A 20,057-nucleotide genomic window follows, 5' to 3' on the forward strand; every position below is an offset into this window, starting at 1 on the left:
TCGAAAAATTTCCCAGGAATTGTTATTTAATTTGATAATTTGTTTTTTATCATTTTCCTTTCCGTTTTTTTTTTAAATTTAGTTATTTTTTCCGGTTCGACAAACAAACAATTCGGATCGATTTGTTTTGTTTTTGTTTTTGTCGATTTTGTTAGTGATCAGAAATATGTTTTCAGAAATTCTGATAATCAATTTCAAATTGGACAACAATCATCATCATCATCATCATCAACAACAACAACAAAAAGCAATTCCAGAAAAAAAACAACAGCAATATTTATCCGATTATGGATAATTTATCATTTGAAAAAAATATGAATCCATGTTCATTGAATGAAATTCTGTTTTGTTGTTGTTGTTGTAATGCACCAGCAAATGAAGCCCAGATGTGTATAGAAAACACACACATGTGCATATGAACGTAAATTAATTGACTTTCTTCTTTCTATCCGGGCTGAGTTCATTTGATGTTCGGATAGGTTTAGTTTGTTGATGAAAGTTTTTTTTCGATTCCCATTCATTGATTCCAATGATCGAAACTGATTTTTATGTTGATTTGAATTGTGAATTTGAATTTTTGAATGTCAATTTTCAAATGTATTAAAGAAAGAAAATATAAGCCACAATAAAAACAAACAAAGATGTTTATAGTTTTTCATCTTTTTCATATATATATTGGTTTCAAAACATATTTCGTAAGATTCTTTCTTTCTTCTGATTTACCTTCAGGCATTTTTTATTTGAAAGTTTTAGTCATTTCTTTTCTTTTTTCAACAACAATAACCAACTATATAATAACCAACGTTCACACCATTTGAATTTAGTGAAAGATTTATGTCTTCGTTTTCGTTTTTTGTTGTTGAATGATGATTCTTTGTGTATATGAAAGTATATGAAAAAAACCCCCGAAATATACAATATATACGTGTTTTTGATTTATAATAAGCTTCACATGTTTGTAAATTTTAATTTCAAAACAAAAAATCGAATAATAAAACTCTTTTCTTTCATCATTATTTCTCATTTTTTTTACGAACATTTTCTCACTTCTTGGATAATAATATTCTTTCGAATTACGCATGCTCACTCATTATTCGAACGAATTTTTTTTTCCTCACTGTTTTCCAAACATTCGATCGAATTCTGTCGTTTCAACCAGAAACGAAAAAAACTTTTTTTTCACCAAATAAAAAAAAACTTTGATTTATGATTTCGAAATTTTTTTTTGTTTTGTTTGTTTGAATAAAATCAAATCAAATCGATCCCCACATTTCTGTTTGTTTATCGAATAAAAAAAAAGAATTCAAATTCAATTGATCTGTTCGTCGCAATTGTCATTGAAAATAAGTTTTTTTTACGGTTTGTTTGTTATCTGTTTTATTTTTATTTTTATTTCAAAAATTAAATTAAATTTTTTTTTCTTTACAGTATTTGAAATAAAATTAAAGACATTTTATTGAAAAAAAATAAGACACTGGACTGGTTTTTTTGGTTTGGTTTGGTTTTTGGTTTGATGGGACATTGAAATTCTCGAAACAAAACAAAAAATAATCCTATACAATATATTGATCATCATTAACAACACATTCAACATTCGTTGCTTTGTTCAATAATCGTAATTGTGATGATTTTGCCGGATACTGTTGTTTTTGTTGTTGTTTATTTGATCGTATCATTATCATTGTTGTTTTTGTTGTTGTCGATGTTGTTCGATTATTACCATTATTTTTATTTGATGATAATTTCAACCACATACGATCTAATCGATTTGTCAATGAATTTAACCGATGATTTTTTATTTTTAACTGATTTATTTGATTTTTTGTTTGCTGTGAATCATGTTGTTGTTGCTGTTGATGACATTTATTGTTATCATTATCATCATCATCATCATTATCAACACCAAAGACATCATTATTGATTACAATCGATCGATCAATTGTTGGATTATTGTTGTTGTTGTTTTCATTAACCAAAATCAAATCGACAAATTCGATCGATTCTTTATCATCAATATTCTGTTGTTGTTGTTGTTGTGGTTGTGGTTGTTGTTGTTCGTTATTATTATCATTATTTTGAGCAATATGGTTTTGATCATCATTACAATAACGAACAAGATTATTCATTGAAATACTTTGATTAACATTATTCATTTTAGATTGATTTGGATTATGATTAGAATGATTTTGATGATTTAAATGATTATTATTATTATAATGATGATGATGATGATGATGATAAGTAATTGATGGTAAATTTAAACGATTTGTTGCCATATAACGAAAACCAGCACCTGGTTTATTCATATCAACTAAAAAATCATTTTGTCTTGTAACTAAACGTGTTGAATGACATGTTGTTGTTGTATTATCGGTTAAACTTAATGAACAATCAGGTGATTCGGATGTTTGTCGATAATGTTTTTGAAATTTTGCCTTAAATCCACCACCATTACCACCACCAGCACCACCACCACCTGGATTATTATTATTCAATAATGCACCACTTTTTGATAATGGTTCATCGGATGATGATTTTCGTTTAAAAAATTGACAAAATAATGTTATTAAATTTGGATTAAAATAGATATAAATCCAAGGATTAACACAGGAATTAAGACTTGGCAATAGCATTAATATGGCAATTATTGGACCTGTTTTTGGGAGAAGAAAAAAAAGAGAAAGAAAGAAAAAGAAATTTTCCATTATTACTTTGGTTTGGTAATTATTTCATTTTTATTATTATTATCATTCTCGGGAATCCAAAAAATAAAACTGGGAAAATAATAAAAAACATGTCCGAAATGTCCAGAATTGGGAAACAACAACAACAGCAGCAAATTAATTAATTGAATCAAATAAAGATAAGATTTGTCCTTTGAAAAAAGAAATAAAGAAAAACACAGATACAGTGATGCAACAAAACATTTACAAAATGAACAACAAACACAGATTTATTGATGATGGACATAAATAAATAAATAAATAAAACCAGGAAAAAGAATCTAATAAAAACGAAAACCAGGATAAATGAAAGATTTTTGGGAAAATTTGTTCACAAATCGCACATGCATCTAAGAGAAAGCAGATAAGAGTTTTCTACTTCTTTCTACCGGAAAAACTAACAAACAAGTGTCAAGTGATTTGTTTGCTGAACAAAAAGAAAAAAAGATAAGCAGAAAGATAAATACATGATGAAATTTAAAACCAAACAAAAAAAAACCTGAATTCAATTTTGAACTTATTTGCATTTTGAATTTCCGAGAATCGTCATGAATATCTGGATGAAACTGTTTTTTTTTCTAAGCCACCCACACTATCCCTCCACACACACACATATCATATCAGAATTTAACAAAAAAAAGAAAAGTTTTTTTCAAATACCAAATACGTTTTACGCTTTAATAAATGTCTATTAAGAATTTTTTTTTTGTACAATTTTGTTTGACATAAAGAAACATATTGTCATTCGACCGTATAAATGATGATGACACACAAATATACTTTTTTGGACACATTTACTGATGATGATGATTTTGATATTTCATTTTCCACTTATGTGTGTGTGTTTGTGTCGGTGATAAGAATAGTCTAAACATTGAAATGAAAAAAAAGGAAAATTATAATGTCAAGAATGTGGATGCAAAAAAAATTTTTTCCTGATTTCAAATTTGAATCAGAAAATTTCATTCTAAAATCATTTGTGTGTGAGAGAGAAAATAATAAACTCAAGTGTTTATCAAGTTTTATTCCGAAGCGATTCGACTCAATTGGATCACGATATTCAATAATTTTTTTTTTATTTCGAAATGTTTATTTCTATTTCATCAGAAAATTTTAAAAAGAAATTATTCATGCACAAATAATATTCTGAAATCGAAAATGAATATATGAAAATGTTACCAAAATTCTTGTAAATAAACGAGAGAAACGAAGTTCAAAAAACGATTAAAATGCTGCAAAATTCATGAAAAATTTAAATATATTTTGCAACAACAACAAAAAAAAGCAACAAAAGAAAAACAACAACATTACATATTCAAAAATAGCCAATAACATTTGGGTATTTATGGGATTTATATAAATACACATTCATCACCCTAAACTAGCCACATTTTATTCATGGATATATTCATCATTTTATGATGGGTAAATTTAAATTTTAAACGAAACCAAAGCGAGAGAGAGAAAAACCCATTTAGTTTCAATGAAAAAAAACAAACAAACATTTAGATCCTTTCTGTGCAATAGACATGGAATCCATTTATGTTTCAAATGGTTTCATCGACTAACGTGGTTTATTCTTCTCGTGTTAAGTAAGATGAAAAATAACCGCTCTTCTTTTCCGGCCCGGTTTCAACAATGGGAAATTGGCTTACGAAATAAAAAAAATGATAGAAATATTTGAAAGAAGAATTTACAACATAACAGTACAGTAGTAATTCTGCAAGATTAACATTCACATAAAAGTAATCTATTTTCATTTTTTTTTTCTTCACTCACACACTTCATTCTTATCAACATTTTAATACAAAATGAAAGTTTTTTTTTATATAAGCAAATTAGCAAAAAGAAATGAAAATGAAACAGTGAACGAAAATGAAAATTCCGTGCCCATTTTCATTTTTTTACTATCATTTTTTCATTCTTCTCTTCACATAGATGATTCTTTCAAGATAATTTTCTTACAATTCAGAAAACACAAACTTGGTATACACAGATTTTTTATTGGCTTCTGGAAAATAGCAACCAAAAAAAAAACACACCAGGCTTGAACTCGAAAACAAAAAAAAAAAAATCTTCTTCAACAAGGTCGGCAAAGTTATTCAAAACAAACAAACAAACAAACAAAAAAAGTTAAGTAAATAAGAATCTTGTTTGAAAAAAAGTAAAGAAAATACATTATAATGGAAAAAAATGGAAACATCTTAATACATACACGAACAACACATACACACAAAAGATTCCTTATTATTAAGCTCATTACACTGGGTGATAATTTTTATTTTTGTTGACTTTTCTTTTGATCAACTCGAAAAACTTGAAAAAATTCTTCAATCTCTTTTGTTTCACATTTTGGTTAACACTTTGTTATGAACAACAACATTTTTTTTGAAAAAGACAAAACTAAATTATTTAAATGTAAATAAAATGGGAAAAATATTCCGTTTCAACAATGAATAATGATGATTAATGGGAAATTTAAATAACAAAAACACATTTTTTTCCACAAAAACAATAATTACATTTTCATTTTGTTTTGAAATGAAATGAAATGAAGGAAATTTTTTCAACGAAATGAAAGAATTTGAATTTGATTATTGTTTTGTTGTTGTTGTTGTTGCTGTTTTGTTGTTGTTTTGCATCAAATATAAACATCAAATTAAATCGATAAAATTATTGAAATTTGAAATCAAAATCAATCAATCAATTCATCAATCAATCAATCGGAAATGTAAACCCGACAAAAAATGCATAATGCATTTGTACTATGTAGACTATGTATAGAAGACAGAATTCTGTTAATCAGTGAAGATGAAAAAGAATTTCTTCTGCTTCTATAAGCGGATTTTATATTTTTCTCGCTTTTTTCTTCTGTTTGTGTGATTCTTGATTTCAATGATTTCATTTTTTTTCATTTTCATTTCTTATAATTCTTTCTTTTACACAATATTCGAAATAAGATTATTATTTATGATTTTTGTGTTGTATGATCATATCAGAATCAGAGACGGAATCATGAAATTTTCAACAAAAAAAAAGAAACGAAATTGAAACGAATTTGAAATGTCTTGGTTGACGACCAACTTTTTTTGTTATCCTTGATTCCAATACAAACATTTAACTAGATTTGATTGAATTTGTACGAAAAAATAAAATAATTATGATGTTTGATAATGAAAAATAAGAAAATTTCATAAGTCATATTTTCATATGGTTGAATATGAAAAAGGAAAGAAGAAAAAAATCCATTTGCATAATCTTTATCGAATAGATTTGATTAATGTTTGCAACAACAAAAACAACAAAAATCTTTGCCGTTCAAAACAGAATTTTTGGTCTATAATTATTCATAAATATGTTCCACTTTAAAGCCAAAACCAAGTAACAATAACAATAACAACAACAACAACAAGAAAAAAATGGAAATAATGATCAACAGAATTTGCCTAATCTGTGCGAAAATTCCATTACATGTATATAACTTTCAAAACAACAACATTCAAAAAAGAAAAGGTTACAATAAAACAACGGAAATAATATTCATTCAGTGTAGTTTTTTATTTTCACTTTTTTTCATAGTAATATTAAATTAATGTTACAAAGCAAAAAAAAATATCTAAATGATTTAAATGGCCTGTAAAACAAGAACTAAATGGTTTTTTTTAAAACGTGTTCCTGATAACATTGAATAACAATGTATTCTTTCTGAAAAAAAGAAACAATGGAAAAGGAAACACACAATATATGCATGGGTGTGTGGAAAAACATATTCCTACGAACGATGGGAAAAAAAATTCATGTTTTTTTAATTGGATTTTCACTTTCATTAAAAAAAGGAAAAAAATAACAAAAACCAAATACAAACCTGAATATATTGGACTTTCTTGAGCATTTGGCCAATATTCGGCCCATAATTGTACACATATAAATGGTAATGAACATAAAACATAACATGTAATAACAACCAATGTTATTTTAACTGTTTTAATTTTTGCACGTGTTAAACCATGCATTGAATGTATACGTGGATTACTCATACGTTTATTTGGTTGTCCACCTGTATTGATATGATAATTACGTGGAACAAATACATTTACAACATTATTATTATTATTACTACTATCAATCGAAACAGATGTTGATGATTGTTGTTGTGATTGTAACGGTGTTGTTGTGGCATTCTTTAATTTTATTAATGATAATGATGATGAAACATTTGGATCAGATTTTGCATTCTTTATATCAAATGATTCATGTTCATCATATTCATTTGTAATATTTTGATTTTGATTAATAAATTTTGAATGTTTTGTTCCATTCATCAACATATTACCATTAGTAGTACATTGATAGGACATTGTTTTTGATGATAATGAAGAATCTGGATTTGATTTCATTGAATGTTTTCGTTGTTGATGATGATGATTCGATGATAATTGACAATTTGGACAACATTGTTTACAACAAATACATTGTATTGTCATTTGAATTTGATTTGATGGTGATGATATTGATGATGATGGTGGCCGTCGGGGTGGTGGTGGTGGTCGTCGTTGTGATATTGATCTTGTCATCAGTTGTTCTTGATCTAAACATTTTGATAATGTTTGAATTTTGTTCGAATTCTTATTCAATGGAATTATTTGTATAGAATTACGACGATAACGTTTACGTTTTCGATTATTTCGTTCATCACAGCGATCATTATTATTTTGATGATCATTTTCGGTGGATATTGATGATATTGACGATGATGATGATGATGATGAAGATAATAATGTAAGCGATGGTTTTCGATTAGAATATCGTCGATTTTTTTCACTTTGATAACGATAATATTGTAAATGTTTTAATTTTTTTTCCTGTCGTCGATACATTAATTCACTTTCTGATTTTGAACGTTTTAAATAATAATGTTGTTGATGATGATGATTATGTACAGTTTTAGATTTGTTTTGTTCCGGATTTTTCGATTCATTTTTTGATTCTATGGCGCAAAAAAGAGAAAAATTTAAATTTTTTCAAACGATTCCATGATGAATATTCATTAGATTTTTTCATTTTTTCATCATCATTAAACTTACCATTCTGTTCAATCAATCTATTTGTTTGTTTTTGTTCATTATCTTTGGTTATTGATATTGATGGATTTCTTAATGAAAATGTTCGATGTTGTTGTTGCGAATGATGATTATGATTATTATGACGAAATTGATAATGATCCGGATGAATTGGACATCGATTTGATATAATTTGTTGTTGATGATGATGATGATGATTCATGGCCGGATTTGATGAAGGCAACGATGATGAACAAGTAAATGATTCATTTGATGATGATGATGATATTGATGATTTTCGATTAAATAAAAATAAACGACGACAAGCAAATTTTGTTGTTGGTGTTGTTAGTCTTGATTGACCATACCATTTTGTTGTTGTTGTTGTTGGCGGTGTTATTGTCAATGAATGATTATCAATAGAATTTATACCCAAATCAGGATTTTTTTCATTATTATTATCATTAATACCAACATTTGATAAACGATGTATAAATTGATTAACACTACCACCTAATGATGATGATATTGAATAAGATTTTTTTGTTCTATTTATGGTATCATTTTGTTGTTGTTGATTATGTATTGTTTCAGGTTTAATTAATAAACTTTGTCGTTTATAATGCCAATTTAACCATATTTCACGACAAATAAAATAATGTGTCCATGTTAATATGATGAATGGTACGATAAATACACTGACAGTATACCATGTTACATACATTTTTGTCATATATGGTTCCTGTTTGTTGTTTTTTTTTGAGATGGAAAAAAAAGAGAAAAGTGTAATTAATATTCATCTTTTGCTTCTGTGTTTACAGACAAACAAACGCATATACCCCTATTCGGATAAGAATTTAATGATTCCAGTTTTTTTTGTTAATAATAATAATCGACGACGATGACGACAATAATAACAAGGAAAAGACAAAAATAGTCAGTTTTTTTAGTGTTATTATCACCCAAGAGAGAGAGAGAGAGAGAGAGAGAGAGAGCCTTGATTCCTTGAAGCCATACTCATTTCAATATTGACGAATGACGTAAAAATTTTGTCAGATTGAAGATTGAAGCAAAACAAATACAAACACAAAAACAATAACAATAATGAAATCCTGAAATGAGTAAATAATCAACTATAACCGAAAAATTTAAATGAAATCATTATGAATCCATTTTGAAAATTTTTTTCAAAGAATTTTGCCTGTAAAATTTCCATCATCATCATCATTATTTTATAATCAAAGCAACAACAAAATACTTGGCCACAATCTCTACATGATCAAGTCATTGGGCGACAGCTTGAAATTTTTTGTTTATTTTTTCGGGGTAATCAATATCTGGATGAAAAATAAACAACAAACAACAAAACCACTAATCAATAATGCGTAACGCGATAAGAACAACGTCGAAAAACAAACCAAAATCAATAATAACATCAAATTATCCAAGCTGATGTTTGTTTTTTTCCATGTCTGGAAAAAAAAACCAGACAGAATTCAGAATCTGGTTTCGAATTTTTTTTTGTTCCACTTAATTTCCTGTTAATCACACATGACAAATTTCAACAAAAATGAAATGAAATTATTATATGCTTGACATCTTGATATCAACATAAAAAAAAGGTTATCTGTGGCAAAAAAAATAGAGAAAAAAACTTTGTATTTTCTGTTTTTTTTATTCATCAAAAGAAAGAATTACCCAGTTCGCTGTTTTCGAATAAATGAATGAAATTTCACATTCTGTTCAGTGCTATTTTTTTAATTTAAAATGTGATGACATTGATAATGATGATGATGATGTTGATGATATGAATTATATCATGCATCTGATTTCATTTCAATCATCTTTTTTCTTCCTGTTTTTCATTCCTGGTTTCATTTCCCATATTTACTCATTCTCTTGGGTTTTTTTTTTTTTTGGTCGGGGTTCTGCATTCATTCATTCATTTTTCGGTTTGCAATATCATTCATTTTTTTTGTTTTTGTTCTGATTCTTGGTATCTGCCTTTTGGGTTTTAGAATGCACATATGCATCACATCACACCCAAAGATGATGATGATGATGATGATGATAAACCAAACATTTGCATTATTATTATGAAAAAATGGCGAAAATTTACACGCAAACACAAAGCAAAAACACAGAACTGAAAATGAAAAAATAATGATGAAAATTTTCAAATTTTTTTTCTACTAAAGAAAATAATAATAATATTCTTCTTTTGTTTTGGTTTTTTCTTTCATCATTTTCGTTAGAAACAAAGTAATCAAACAAAGCAAAAAAAAACATAAAATCATGTGATCATTATGAAAACAAAAAAAGAATAAGAATGTAAACACCGATGCTTGGTGGATATTTGATATTCGGGAAAAAAAGATTCGATTTCAATTTCGACCCATCTTTGGCATTTGTGTGTCGAAATAGAATTCGAATCAACATTTTTTATTTTGTTTATCAAGAATCTGGCCAAACAACAACAACAACAACATAATAATTCTTTGAATTATTTTCGAAATCAATTGAGGAAAGAAATCAAAATCGATAATACACGTGAACTACCATAACAAAAACAAAAACAAAAAATCCAGTGAATGAACTTGATTTTCTCATGTGAAATTGATTTAATTTTAATTAATTTTGATTCATTCATCAAAAAAAAAAAAAAAGAAAGAAAAGGAAAAGTTTCAGTTTCAGTATGGCTTCATTATTGAAAATATTGGCATTGTATACAATTGGAACGAACAAATGCACTTTGACAATTGAAATAATGAAAAAGAATTTTCCTTTTTTTTTCTATACGTCAGCCATTTTACGTATGATATAGTGAAATCGATCTGGTATCGAAAGAAACTTAAAAGAAACTTGAAAAGATCCGATTTTGTATTCAATTTCTGAATCGTTTATTTTCTTTTTTGGGTAAATCCAATCAGTATTTATTTATTGAATGAATTCTATTCTACAATCAAATCTCAAAGGGTTTTTTTCGTCTCAAAATAAAAAATAACCACAAAGTGTTAAGAATTGTGTTTGAATTCGATTTGGTTGATTAAAACGAATGAATTTTCCATTTTGGAATGAATAAACAAAAATGATTGAATCTGATATGGCTGATATAGGTGTTTGTTTGTGTGAAATCAAAAATGAAAATGAATCAATCAATCAAAAAATACTTACCGGAAATGTTGCCCAACATTCATAATCATCTGATGTTGCAGAAATTTTTTGATAACTAAATATAAATGTTTGTGGTGTACAAAATAATAATGACATAATCCATGCACAAGCAACCATCCAACGTGAACGTCTTGTATGTGCTAATGAATTGGATAATGGATGACAAATTGCTTGATAACGATCAATAGCTGTCATAACTAATACATATGATGATAAATATGGACCAAGTATTTGTAAAAATTTAATCATTTTACAAAGTATATTTCCACCATAAAAACGACGTGCAATTTCCCAACCTAATTGTGGTAATACGTTAAAAAACCCGGTGACTAAATCAGCAATAGATAGATGAGCCAAAAAGAAATACATTCGATTTTTGCGTAGTTTTCGATTCTTTTGAGCAAACAAACGAGAAAAAAAAACGAAACAAAAAAAATGATTAATCAGAAAAAAATGTGTGAAAAAACAAGAAGAAAAGAAAAGAAAAACATTTATCATTAACCAGAAATACGAATAAAAATATGAAATTCTACCCAATATTCTGCACGAACAAAATGAATTATTGTTCAGAGAAAAGAGAAAAGTAATGATAATTCAGGTGAAAAAAAACTTGAAATTCATCAATGAATAAAACCTTTAGGGTCAGGTAATAATCATTAATGATTATTGTTAGCCATGACAAATATACCTACACACACACACCTACACCTGCACACCTGAATAACCTGGAAAATGTATTCAATTTCAATTGAAATTAGAAAATTTCGTGTATGTTTCATCTTTTTCTTCATTCGATTTATTCTCATTTATTCCGAGCAAATTTCCGGTAATTTTTTTTGTTGTTGTTTTGTTTTTATATTGTAACTCCTTTTGGTGATAATCATTATACAAATTCTTTCATCAAGAAATTTTTCCAGAAATCACAAGTTGTTGTTTCAGATTTCGAGAAAATTTTCGGGCAATAGACATTTAAATGGAAACATTTTTTTTTTTGGTTTGAAATGTTTCGAATTCTTTCAACAATCTTTGATTCTTTGAGAGTTATTAAAGTCAATGATGATGATGATGATAGTGCAGAAAATTTTTTTCAAAGATTTTCTTTTTTTGTTTACTTTTATTTTTCCTGTCTATTTAGCTTACGGATGCAATTTTCTTCAAGAATTTCCCTATACGGTTGTTTTTCTACATTTACAATGAAATTGGCGAGCAAAGAAGAAGAAGAAAAGAAAAAAAATTGATTCAAAGGAAATTCTTTTGGTGGAATTTTCACTGAAACAATTTTGTATTGATAATCATTGAATGTGAATAAAATTAATTGTAAAATATTTCAATCATTACATTCCACCATTCGTTGGTAATGGACCATTAATCTATTTACATAGTCCTGGATATTGAAACGAAACAAACAAACAAATCATAGGTAATGGGAAACTTCACAATAGTGGATGGACAACAACAACAACAACAAAATCATTCAATAATGGAAATAAAAGGAAGAAAAGTTTCCGGAATAATTTTTTCTGAACTGAAAAATTTTCAACGAAAAAATAATTTCCGGTTATATCGCGATATATAGACCAAACAAACAAAAAAAAAAAAACACACTTGCACTGAATTGGGGAATAGCAAAAAAAAAAGTTAAAAATAAAAATCAAATTTCATTTTAAAAATTTATTATCACCCTTAGGAACAAAAATGGTATACTTTTTGCTTTGCTTTAGTTTGTTTTGTGTTTCAGAGAAAAAAAAATCTAAAATTAGAAATCAAAAGAATCTATTCTGGTGGACAGAATCAGATGGTTATTTTTAAACAAAAACAATTGTTTTGGCTGATACACTAACTCCATACGGGAGGGAGAAAAAATTCCAGTGTTAACCACCGAAATTTTTTTTTTTTTTAAATATTGAGAAATTTTCCGAAAATTTATTACAAGTTAATTTGATTTGGGTGAATAACTTTGGGCAAAAAAACATTCAGCAAAAAAGATTTTCGGTTTGATTTGATTTGATTTGAATGAAAGAAAGAAAGAAAAAAACTTTGAATTCAAATTCAAAATTAGTGAAAAATAATTTCCGTTATTTTCAACACTTTTTTCACACTGTTTCTATTCCCCATCCCTAACCACACAAATAACACACACACTAGGGAACCCATTCTATATATGAATTGATGATGACCAAACTTTACATTTGCATAAATTTTTTTCATTTTTATCCAAAAATTTAAGGACAAAAAAGAGGAAGATGGTACCAAAACGTTGTTGAATTTTTTTGCTGAAACACATCCTATTAATTTTCTTTTTCTTTTACGAATAATAACAACAACAACAACATGAAAAAAATAGGTTAAAAATGTTTTTCTCACTATTTTTATTCATATGAATAAACGGTGTGTGTTATATTACTGTGTGGGTGTGTAGGTGTTTGTTTTTTTCTTTTGTTTTTTCATTTCATTTCTTATTCTAGTCGTCAACCGGAACGATACAAAGCAAGAAAAAGATGTTGCATTTAGCTAATAAGAAGAAAAACGTTATTTTCAAATTCGGTCAGTAATGTCAAATGTACTACAGTGTTTGGTTCATTTGATTAACTTTGTTTTTGAAAAAAAAGAAAGATGTTTTGTCAAATCAGGGAAACAAAAAGAGAAACAAAGAAAGTTTTCCGAAAGAATTTTTTTTTACGAGAAAAAAGATTCATTATTACATTTATAATTGATAAATGTTTTATGAGCAAAAAAATAAATAACCCTGAATTAACATTATCTCCAAAATAGATTTTTCTTTTTTTCACAATCCAACTTTGACATTTGCCAAATTCTTTTCTTTTCTTTTTCATTTTCTAACTCTTTCTTATCTTTTCCATTTTTTGTTAATTAATTAAAAAACACTACCAGAATTTTTATTTAATGAAAAACCAAAAAAAAACTTACATTTAATGCAACCAATACAAATGTATTACCACAAAATATTAATATAAACATTAAGGCTAATAAACTGATTTTAATATAACGCATTGTTTCAATCCATTCAGGTATTGCCGGTATGATTGTTGTTGTTATTGTTGTTGTTGTTGTTGTTGGTTCATCAATAATCACTGTAAAATTATCCATTTCGGCTACTGATGATAATAATAATAATTCGGATGATTCAAATGCAGAAACGGCTGCTATAATGAATGTAGATTGAATAATGGTGTCCATATCTGAAAATTCTCAATTTTCGTTCATGTTTCATTTTTCGAAGCATTATGTGTAATCATCCAATTTGAATTTTAAAATTATTATTCAATAATCAATCATTTTGAGTGATGAAATAATCAATTGATGATCAATCAAGGTAAACAAAAATGAACAACCATGTTTTTTTGTTGCTATGATCATGGTTAATGATCATTTCTTTTTCTTTTGCTGCTTGGTGATTGTACCCTGTTGTCAGACAAAAGAGAAAAGTGAAAAAACATTAATGATTTTCGATGATGATAGATTCTGATATTTTTTCCTTTATGAATATTATTATTTCTTTGAAGAAAAACAAAATGATTATCATCACTGTAAGTACAATATTGTGTATATTTTTATCCCGATACGAAGGGAAACAAGGGGTTAAGAAAATTTGTTTTTTTTCTCTCTATTATCATCATCATCATTCACATTGTAATTAAATTTTAAACTTATTGTTTTAGTCACCATTATCATCATTATCCTCGGATTTATCATTTGAATTTTGACAATTTAAAAATTCAAATCAATCAATCAACAGATTTTTTTTCCCTTGAGATTCGCTTCCCACGAATAAATTTTTTCCCTTATTCATATTTATTTATTTATTCAGTGCATCTGATAAGGAACAATTGGAAAAAAATTCAATAAGTCTGAGGGCAACAACAACAACAACGACAGAAACTTAATCTTTGTTAATCTCAAAAGCACACACACAAGTGCAAAATGGAAAAAGTTTTTGAAATTTTCATGGATGCCATTCGGTCAGAAAAACCAAACAACCAACCTAATTCTATGCACACAATTTAAAAATTCAAACAACAACTGTATCTCATTATAACATCTCATTAGTTAGTTTTATTAGAGTTATATTTTTTTGTGTTGAATTTCATAAAGCTAAAGCTTTATTTATATGAGAGAAAAAAACAACAACAACAGGAAGAAAAACAGGAAATATTACAGAATTTTAAAAAAAATTTTCTAATCATATTTATGTTGAAATAGCCTATTTTTTTATGATAAAAAAATATACTCTCAAAAATTATAATAAGATTTTCATTTTTTTTCCGTTCGTTCTTCTACGTGATCCGTAATGATTAACATACCACTATAGTGAAGAAAAAAAAGTTGGCTACACTGCTTTAATTCTATAGATTCTAGATTTACCTATTTCGACAATAACAACAACAAAAATTGACACTACAACTTGCTGTTTATACACAACTTCGAAACTATTGATAAAAAACAACAAACAAACAAACAAATTCAGTGAAGAAAAAAAAAGAAAACAGAATTTATTAAAATCAATTTTGTGATTGATCGATTCTTTACAAATGTTTGAACCAAAAATTGTTTTTCTTCCTCGTTCAATGGTGATTCAATATTTTGTATTTTTTTTTTTTTTGTATTTTTTTCGATAAAATTAGTATTTACGTCATATCTAGTCATTCAGTCAGTCATTCAGTCAGACATTCTAGAATCTAAATGTTTATTTATGTAATATTTGCATATTGGAAAAATTGTAAATAAAAAAAAAATGTGAAAAGAAGAGAGAGAGAGAGAGAGAGAGAGAGAGAGAGAGAGAGAGAGAGAGAGAGAGAGAGAGAGAGAGAGAGAGAGAGAGAGAGAGAGAGAGAGAGAGAGAGAGAGAGAGAGAGAGAGAGATGGAATAGAAAAAAAATCAGAGAAAGAATTTATTTACCAAGAATTTCATTCTCATTTTTTTTCTCTCCAAATATTTGAAAATTATTTTATTTGAAAAAAAATATTCATATTTTTTTTCTCTCTTCACATCCAATGTATTGCATTTTGCATTGTGTCAAATAGATGATGTGTGTGTCTGGTGTGTGTGTGTTTTGTTGTTGAAAAATTCTTCACACAGAAAAATAAAGTCGTAAAATATACGGCAAAATTCATAACATTTTTGGGTTTTAACGTCATCCACAAAATGTTATGGTTTTTTTCTTTTTGTATTTCTGGGCAAAATCCATGAAATATTGAGGCAAAAACTCAAATATTTGTGGCCAAAAATCATGAAATATTCTGGAAAAGACCTAATATTTCTTGGAAAAATCCATGAAATATTCTGGAAAAGACTGAATATTTTTGGGCAAAAATCATGAAATATTCTGGTTAAAAATATTTTTATTTACAAAAAAAATGCGAAATAAAAGAGAAAAGAAAGATAAATTTAGCCGACTAAGGTGGCATAAAGATCATTTTTAAATTCATAAACAAAAAGTAAACAAGTTAATCAGTGAATAAAATTATAAAAAATTAAGATTATTGGCCAAGGATAGATTGAAATTCTCCGATTTGTTTGCTTTATTTTCCAGATTATCGCTCAAATCATGGCTATGTGATTTCTAATAATTTATCATGAATGGATGAATCTTCCTTGGTTGCCCTCAGTTCACCACTGATGCTTGCTTGAGTTCCATATCGCTTCCGATTTCTCGTTCGACCATTGGAGATTTCCTTATCCAGCCACAACGCTTTCTATTGTTTTTTCCATGCTTTGAGCCGTTACACAAAATAATATTTTCTGATTCGAAAAATAGTCAAATGGCAAACGAAAACAAAACTTCGTTTAAAAACAAAAATGCTGGATTCGAATTATTTCAATTGTTTAATTGAATTATCAACAATGTTTCGAATGTTAGCGAATTGTTTCAAATTTCAAGTTCAATTGTTATGGCTCAATCGAACAAACATCGATTTACCAAATCTTTTCATGAATCGACCATGAATCCAATCAGATATTCAAAAGCAATTTAAGGTTAACAGTTGTTTACAAAGCCAGTTAACAACAGCCACTAGTTTTGGCTTCATGATCAAATTGCAGCATTTGACCCCTTCACATTTTTTAACCAGATTAGATATTAGTCAATTCGATTGGAACTCATCTTAGACAAATGGAGGAAGATCCAATCCAATACCTTCTTCTTTAGCCCTATTGAAAAAATTTGCTTAGGAAACATCCATTTTGTCTGTATGATTATTCTGACCGGAAGATAGGATAGGATAGAATTCCATTCTCATTGAAACGTGGTTTCAAATCAATCATTTTTTGTAGATCCAACTTCGCAAATTCATTGCAAACGCGATATGTTTGGCCGAGTGTCAAATTGTACATATTTTATTATGAAATTTTGATTAATCCAAAAATGAAAAAATTTTCTAAGTCCAGAAATTTTTCATGAAATATTGAGGCAAAACAAAAATCCATGAAATATTGGGACAAAACAAAAATCCATGAAATGTTTGGGCAAAACAAAAATCCATGAAATGTTTGGGCTGAGTATAAGATTGGCCAAAAATCATGAAATATTCTGGAAAAAATCCTAATATTTCACGATTTCAGTTTTCCATAAAATATTGAGGAAAAAACCATAACATTTTGTGGATGACGTTAAAACCCAAAAATGTTATGGTTTTTGGCAAAAATCGAACTATTTTACGTTTCATTTTTCTGTGTGTTGAATAAAGAATTTTTTTTTACAACAACAACAACAAAGAGAGAAAAAAATTTTCCATAATCATAATGGACAAGCAAACAATCGATTGACAAAAAGTTGTTCATAAAAAATTTGACAGTTTTTTAACAAATTAGAATTTGATTATATATTGAATGTATATCTATTTGGATATTTGGTTGTTTATTGAAGAGAGAGAGAGAGAGAGACGATTCCAGAACCAAAGTTATTAATAGAAATTATTATTCGGATAATGGCAAAATAAACAACGAAAAAAAAAACAAAACGTTTGTTCTTCTTCTTCTTCTTCTTATTCTGGCTATTGAATTCTGAAGAATTACCAACCAAAAACCAGCAAATAAAAACACAATAAATGATTATGTTGAAGGTAAATGTTAATTTATTCATCATTATCATTGATATTCAAAAGAAAAATGATGAGAAATTTTCTGGAATTTCCTTATTTAAAAAAGAGAAAAAATATTCCTGGCAATGATTGATTTTTTGAAATTTTTTTTTCTTCTTCATTTACACTTTCATACTTTTTTTTAGTTTCAATTTTATTCATCAATTTTTCCCCCACCCCGAATAATCATCATATGATCGTTTATCATTTCCATATAATCATTATTATTATTTTTCCCTTGATTAAATGGATTCATTTTTGTAATAATTTATTCATATTTAGGGAAACCATTACAAGTAAAAACACTTTAGATTGCGAAATTGATATATATATCAATATCGATATAATCGATTGTTTCGACCGTTTTCGATTGTTTGATAATGATGATGATAATGATATCAATTGTAACTTACCCTGGGTGAAACAAAAATAGAAAATTTCGTAATCAGAAACTTAACAGAAATAAAAGTAAGTAAGTAAGTAACAACGATAATAATAATTTATTATAACGAGGAAAAAACTAAAGAAAAATTACATCTTTATTCAACGTTTTTTTCAAAATCCACTTTTGCATACACGTAAAGCATTTTATGAAACACCAAACACAAACAGATGAACAATTTTGACAATAATAACCACCGAAAAACAAAGAAAAAGATTCACAAATTTAAATTATTTTAAAATTTAAATTTTTCTTTCAACGGAAAAAAAACTAGTGACAGATGGTGTATGATGGTAAATGATGTGTGAAAAAAGCGAAATGAATTCCATTACACACACACACACGCACCAAGAATCATTATTTAAAAGAATCATTGAATTTTTCTTTTTTTTCTATTTTGCTTTTACTTCAAGCTATAACATGTCGATGATGATAATGATGACGATAATGAAAGTGTGAAATAATTTCGAGAAAAAAAAAGAATGAAAGGATTATTCTGGTCACGAAAGGTACCAAAGACATTCAATTTATTTTTTTTGTTTCTAATAATCAAAGAAAGAAAAACCACAATCTATCTTGCCATTACCACCTTTACCAATTTTCTTTCATGAACGTGATGAGGGAATTTCAATTTCAAAATCAAATTTTTTTTTGTGTTGTTGGATTCATTAGAATGTTATGTCGATGTCGATCGATGATACGGAATTGAATCATTAGATGATGATGATGATGTGTGTGTGTTTTCGAAACGATGTCATCATGTTTACTGAAATACGATTGAAAATAACCGTCGGTTATTCATTTTATATCCAACGAAAAAAAAGTAAAATTCTTCACACCGAGACATGCGCTTTGTGAATCGTTATCGATTGTTACGCATGTCTTTCCCAAAGAAAATTCATTCATATCTTTTTGTATATATAGAATTTATTGAAAATTCTGATTCTGGTTATGATTCTTTAGTGTTTTCTGTTTTTGGTTTGTTCACATTGTATACATTTTGAAACAATTGAAAGAATAAATTGGCTTGTTTCAAATGGACTGAACAGGAAATTTTTTTTCTTAAAAAAACTTTGGAGAAAAAATTCTTTGTTTCGAAAAAAAAGTTTCCAATCATCAAGATGTGCTTTTCCTGTGCAATTTGATTGAAAAGAAGTGAAGAAAAAAATGAAAATTTCTTTTTTGGATACCGACAATTTCGGTTATGATTTTTTCCAATTTCTTATTTTCTCCTTTCTTCATTCTCAAGTGTTTATTGTTTTTTGATTTTCCGAAATTTCCTTTCTTTTTTAATTATTTCTGTTTTTTTTGTTTCATTTTTTTTAAATTTCTGGTTTTGAATGAAATTCTGGGCGAAAAAAACAAAAATAACCCAGAAACACATTCATGGATTTAACTTTTTTTTCCACTTAAACTGTATCATTTTTTTAAAAAACAACAAAAATGGTTGGTTTTTTCCTCGCCACCAACGCTAATGATGTTTAACTCTTTCTTTTTGTTGTTGTTGTTGTTGTTGTTGTTTAAACAGAGCAGACCGAGAACAGAATTTTAAATTAAATT

General features: G+C 27.3%; 1 protein-coding gene across 2 annotated transcripts; it reads right to left on the reverse strand.

The window, feature by feature from the left end:
• Positions 1-1,360: 1,360 nt before the first annotated feature.
• On the reverse strand, positions 1,361-19,323 carry LOC113789462 (uncharacterized). Of its 2 annotated transcripts, XM_075823769.1 has the most exons (7): positions 18,591-19,323; positions 18,469-18,507; positions 13,886-14,380; positions 10,958-11,350; positions 7,808-8,525; positions 6,589-7,710; positions 1,361-2,653 (listed from the first exon to the last, which is right to left on the reverse strand). In XM_075823769.1, exons 3-7 carry the CDS (start codon positions 14,153-14,155, stop codon positions 1,554-1,556), a joined length of 3,603 nt encoding a protein of 1,200 aa, XP_075679884.1. In that variant the 5' UTR covers positions 14,156-14,380; positions 18,469-18,507; positions 18,591-19,323; the 3' UTR covers positions 1,361-1,553. The 2 variants fall into 2 exon arrangements, with proteins under 2 accessions (XP_075679884.1, XP_075679883.1); XM_075823768.1 differs by having other exon boundaries at positions 18,469-19,323.
• Between the last annotated feature and the right edge of the window lie 734 nt (positions 19,324-20,057).

This window comes from Dermatophagoides pteronyssinus, unplaced genomic scaffold (assembly GCF_027571235.1).
Source record: "Dermatophagoides pteronyssinus isolate colony J.1.1.1.1 unplaced genomic scaffold, Derpt_VIB-CSIC_2022.12 sq0036, whole genome shotgun sequence".
NCBI lineage: Eukaryota > Metazoa > Arthropoda > Arachnida > Sarcoptiformes > Pyroglyphidae > Dermatophagoides > Dermatophagoides pteronyssinus.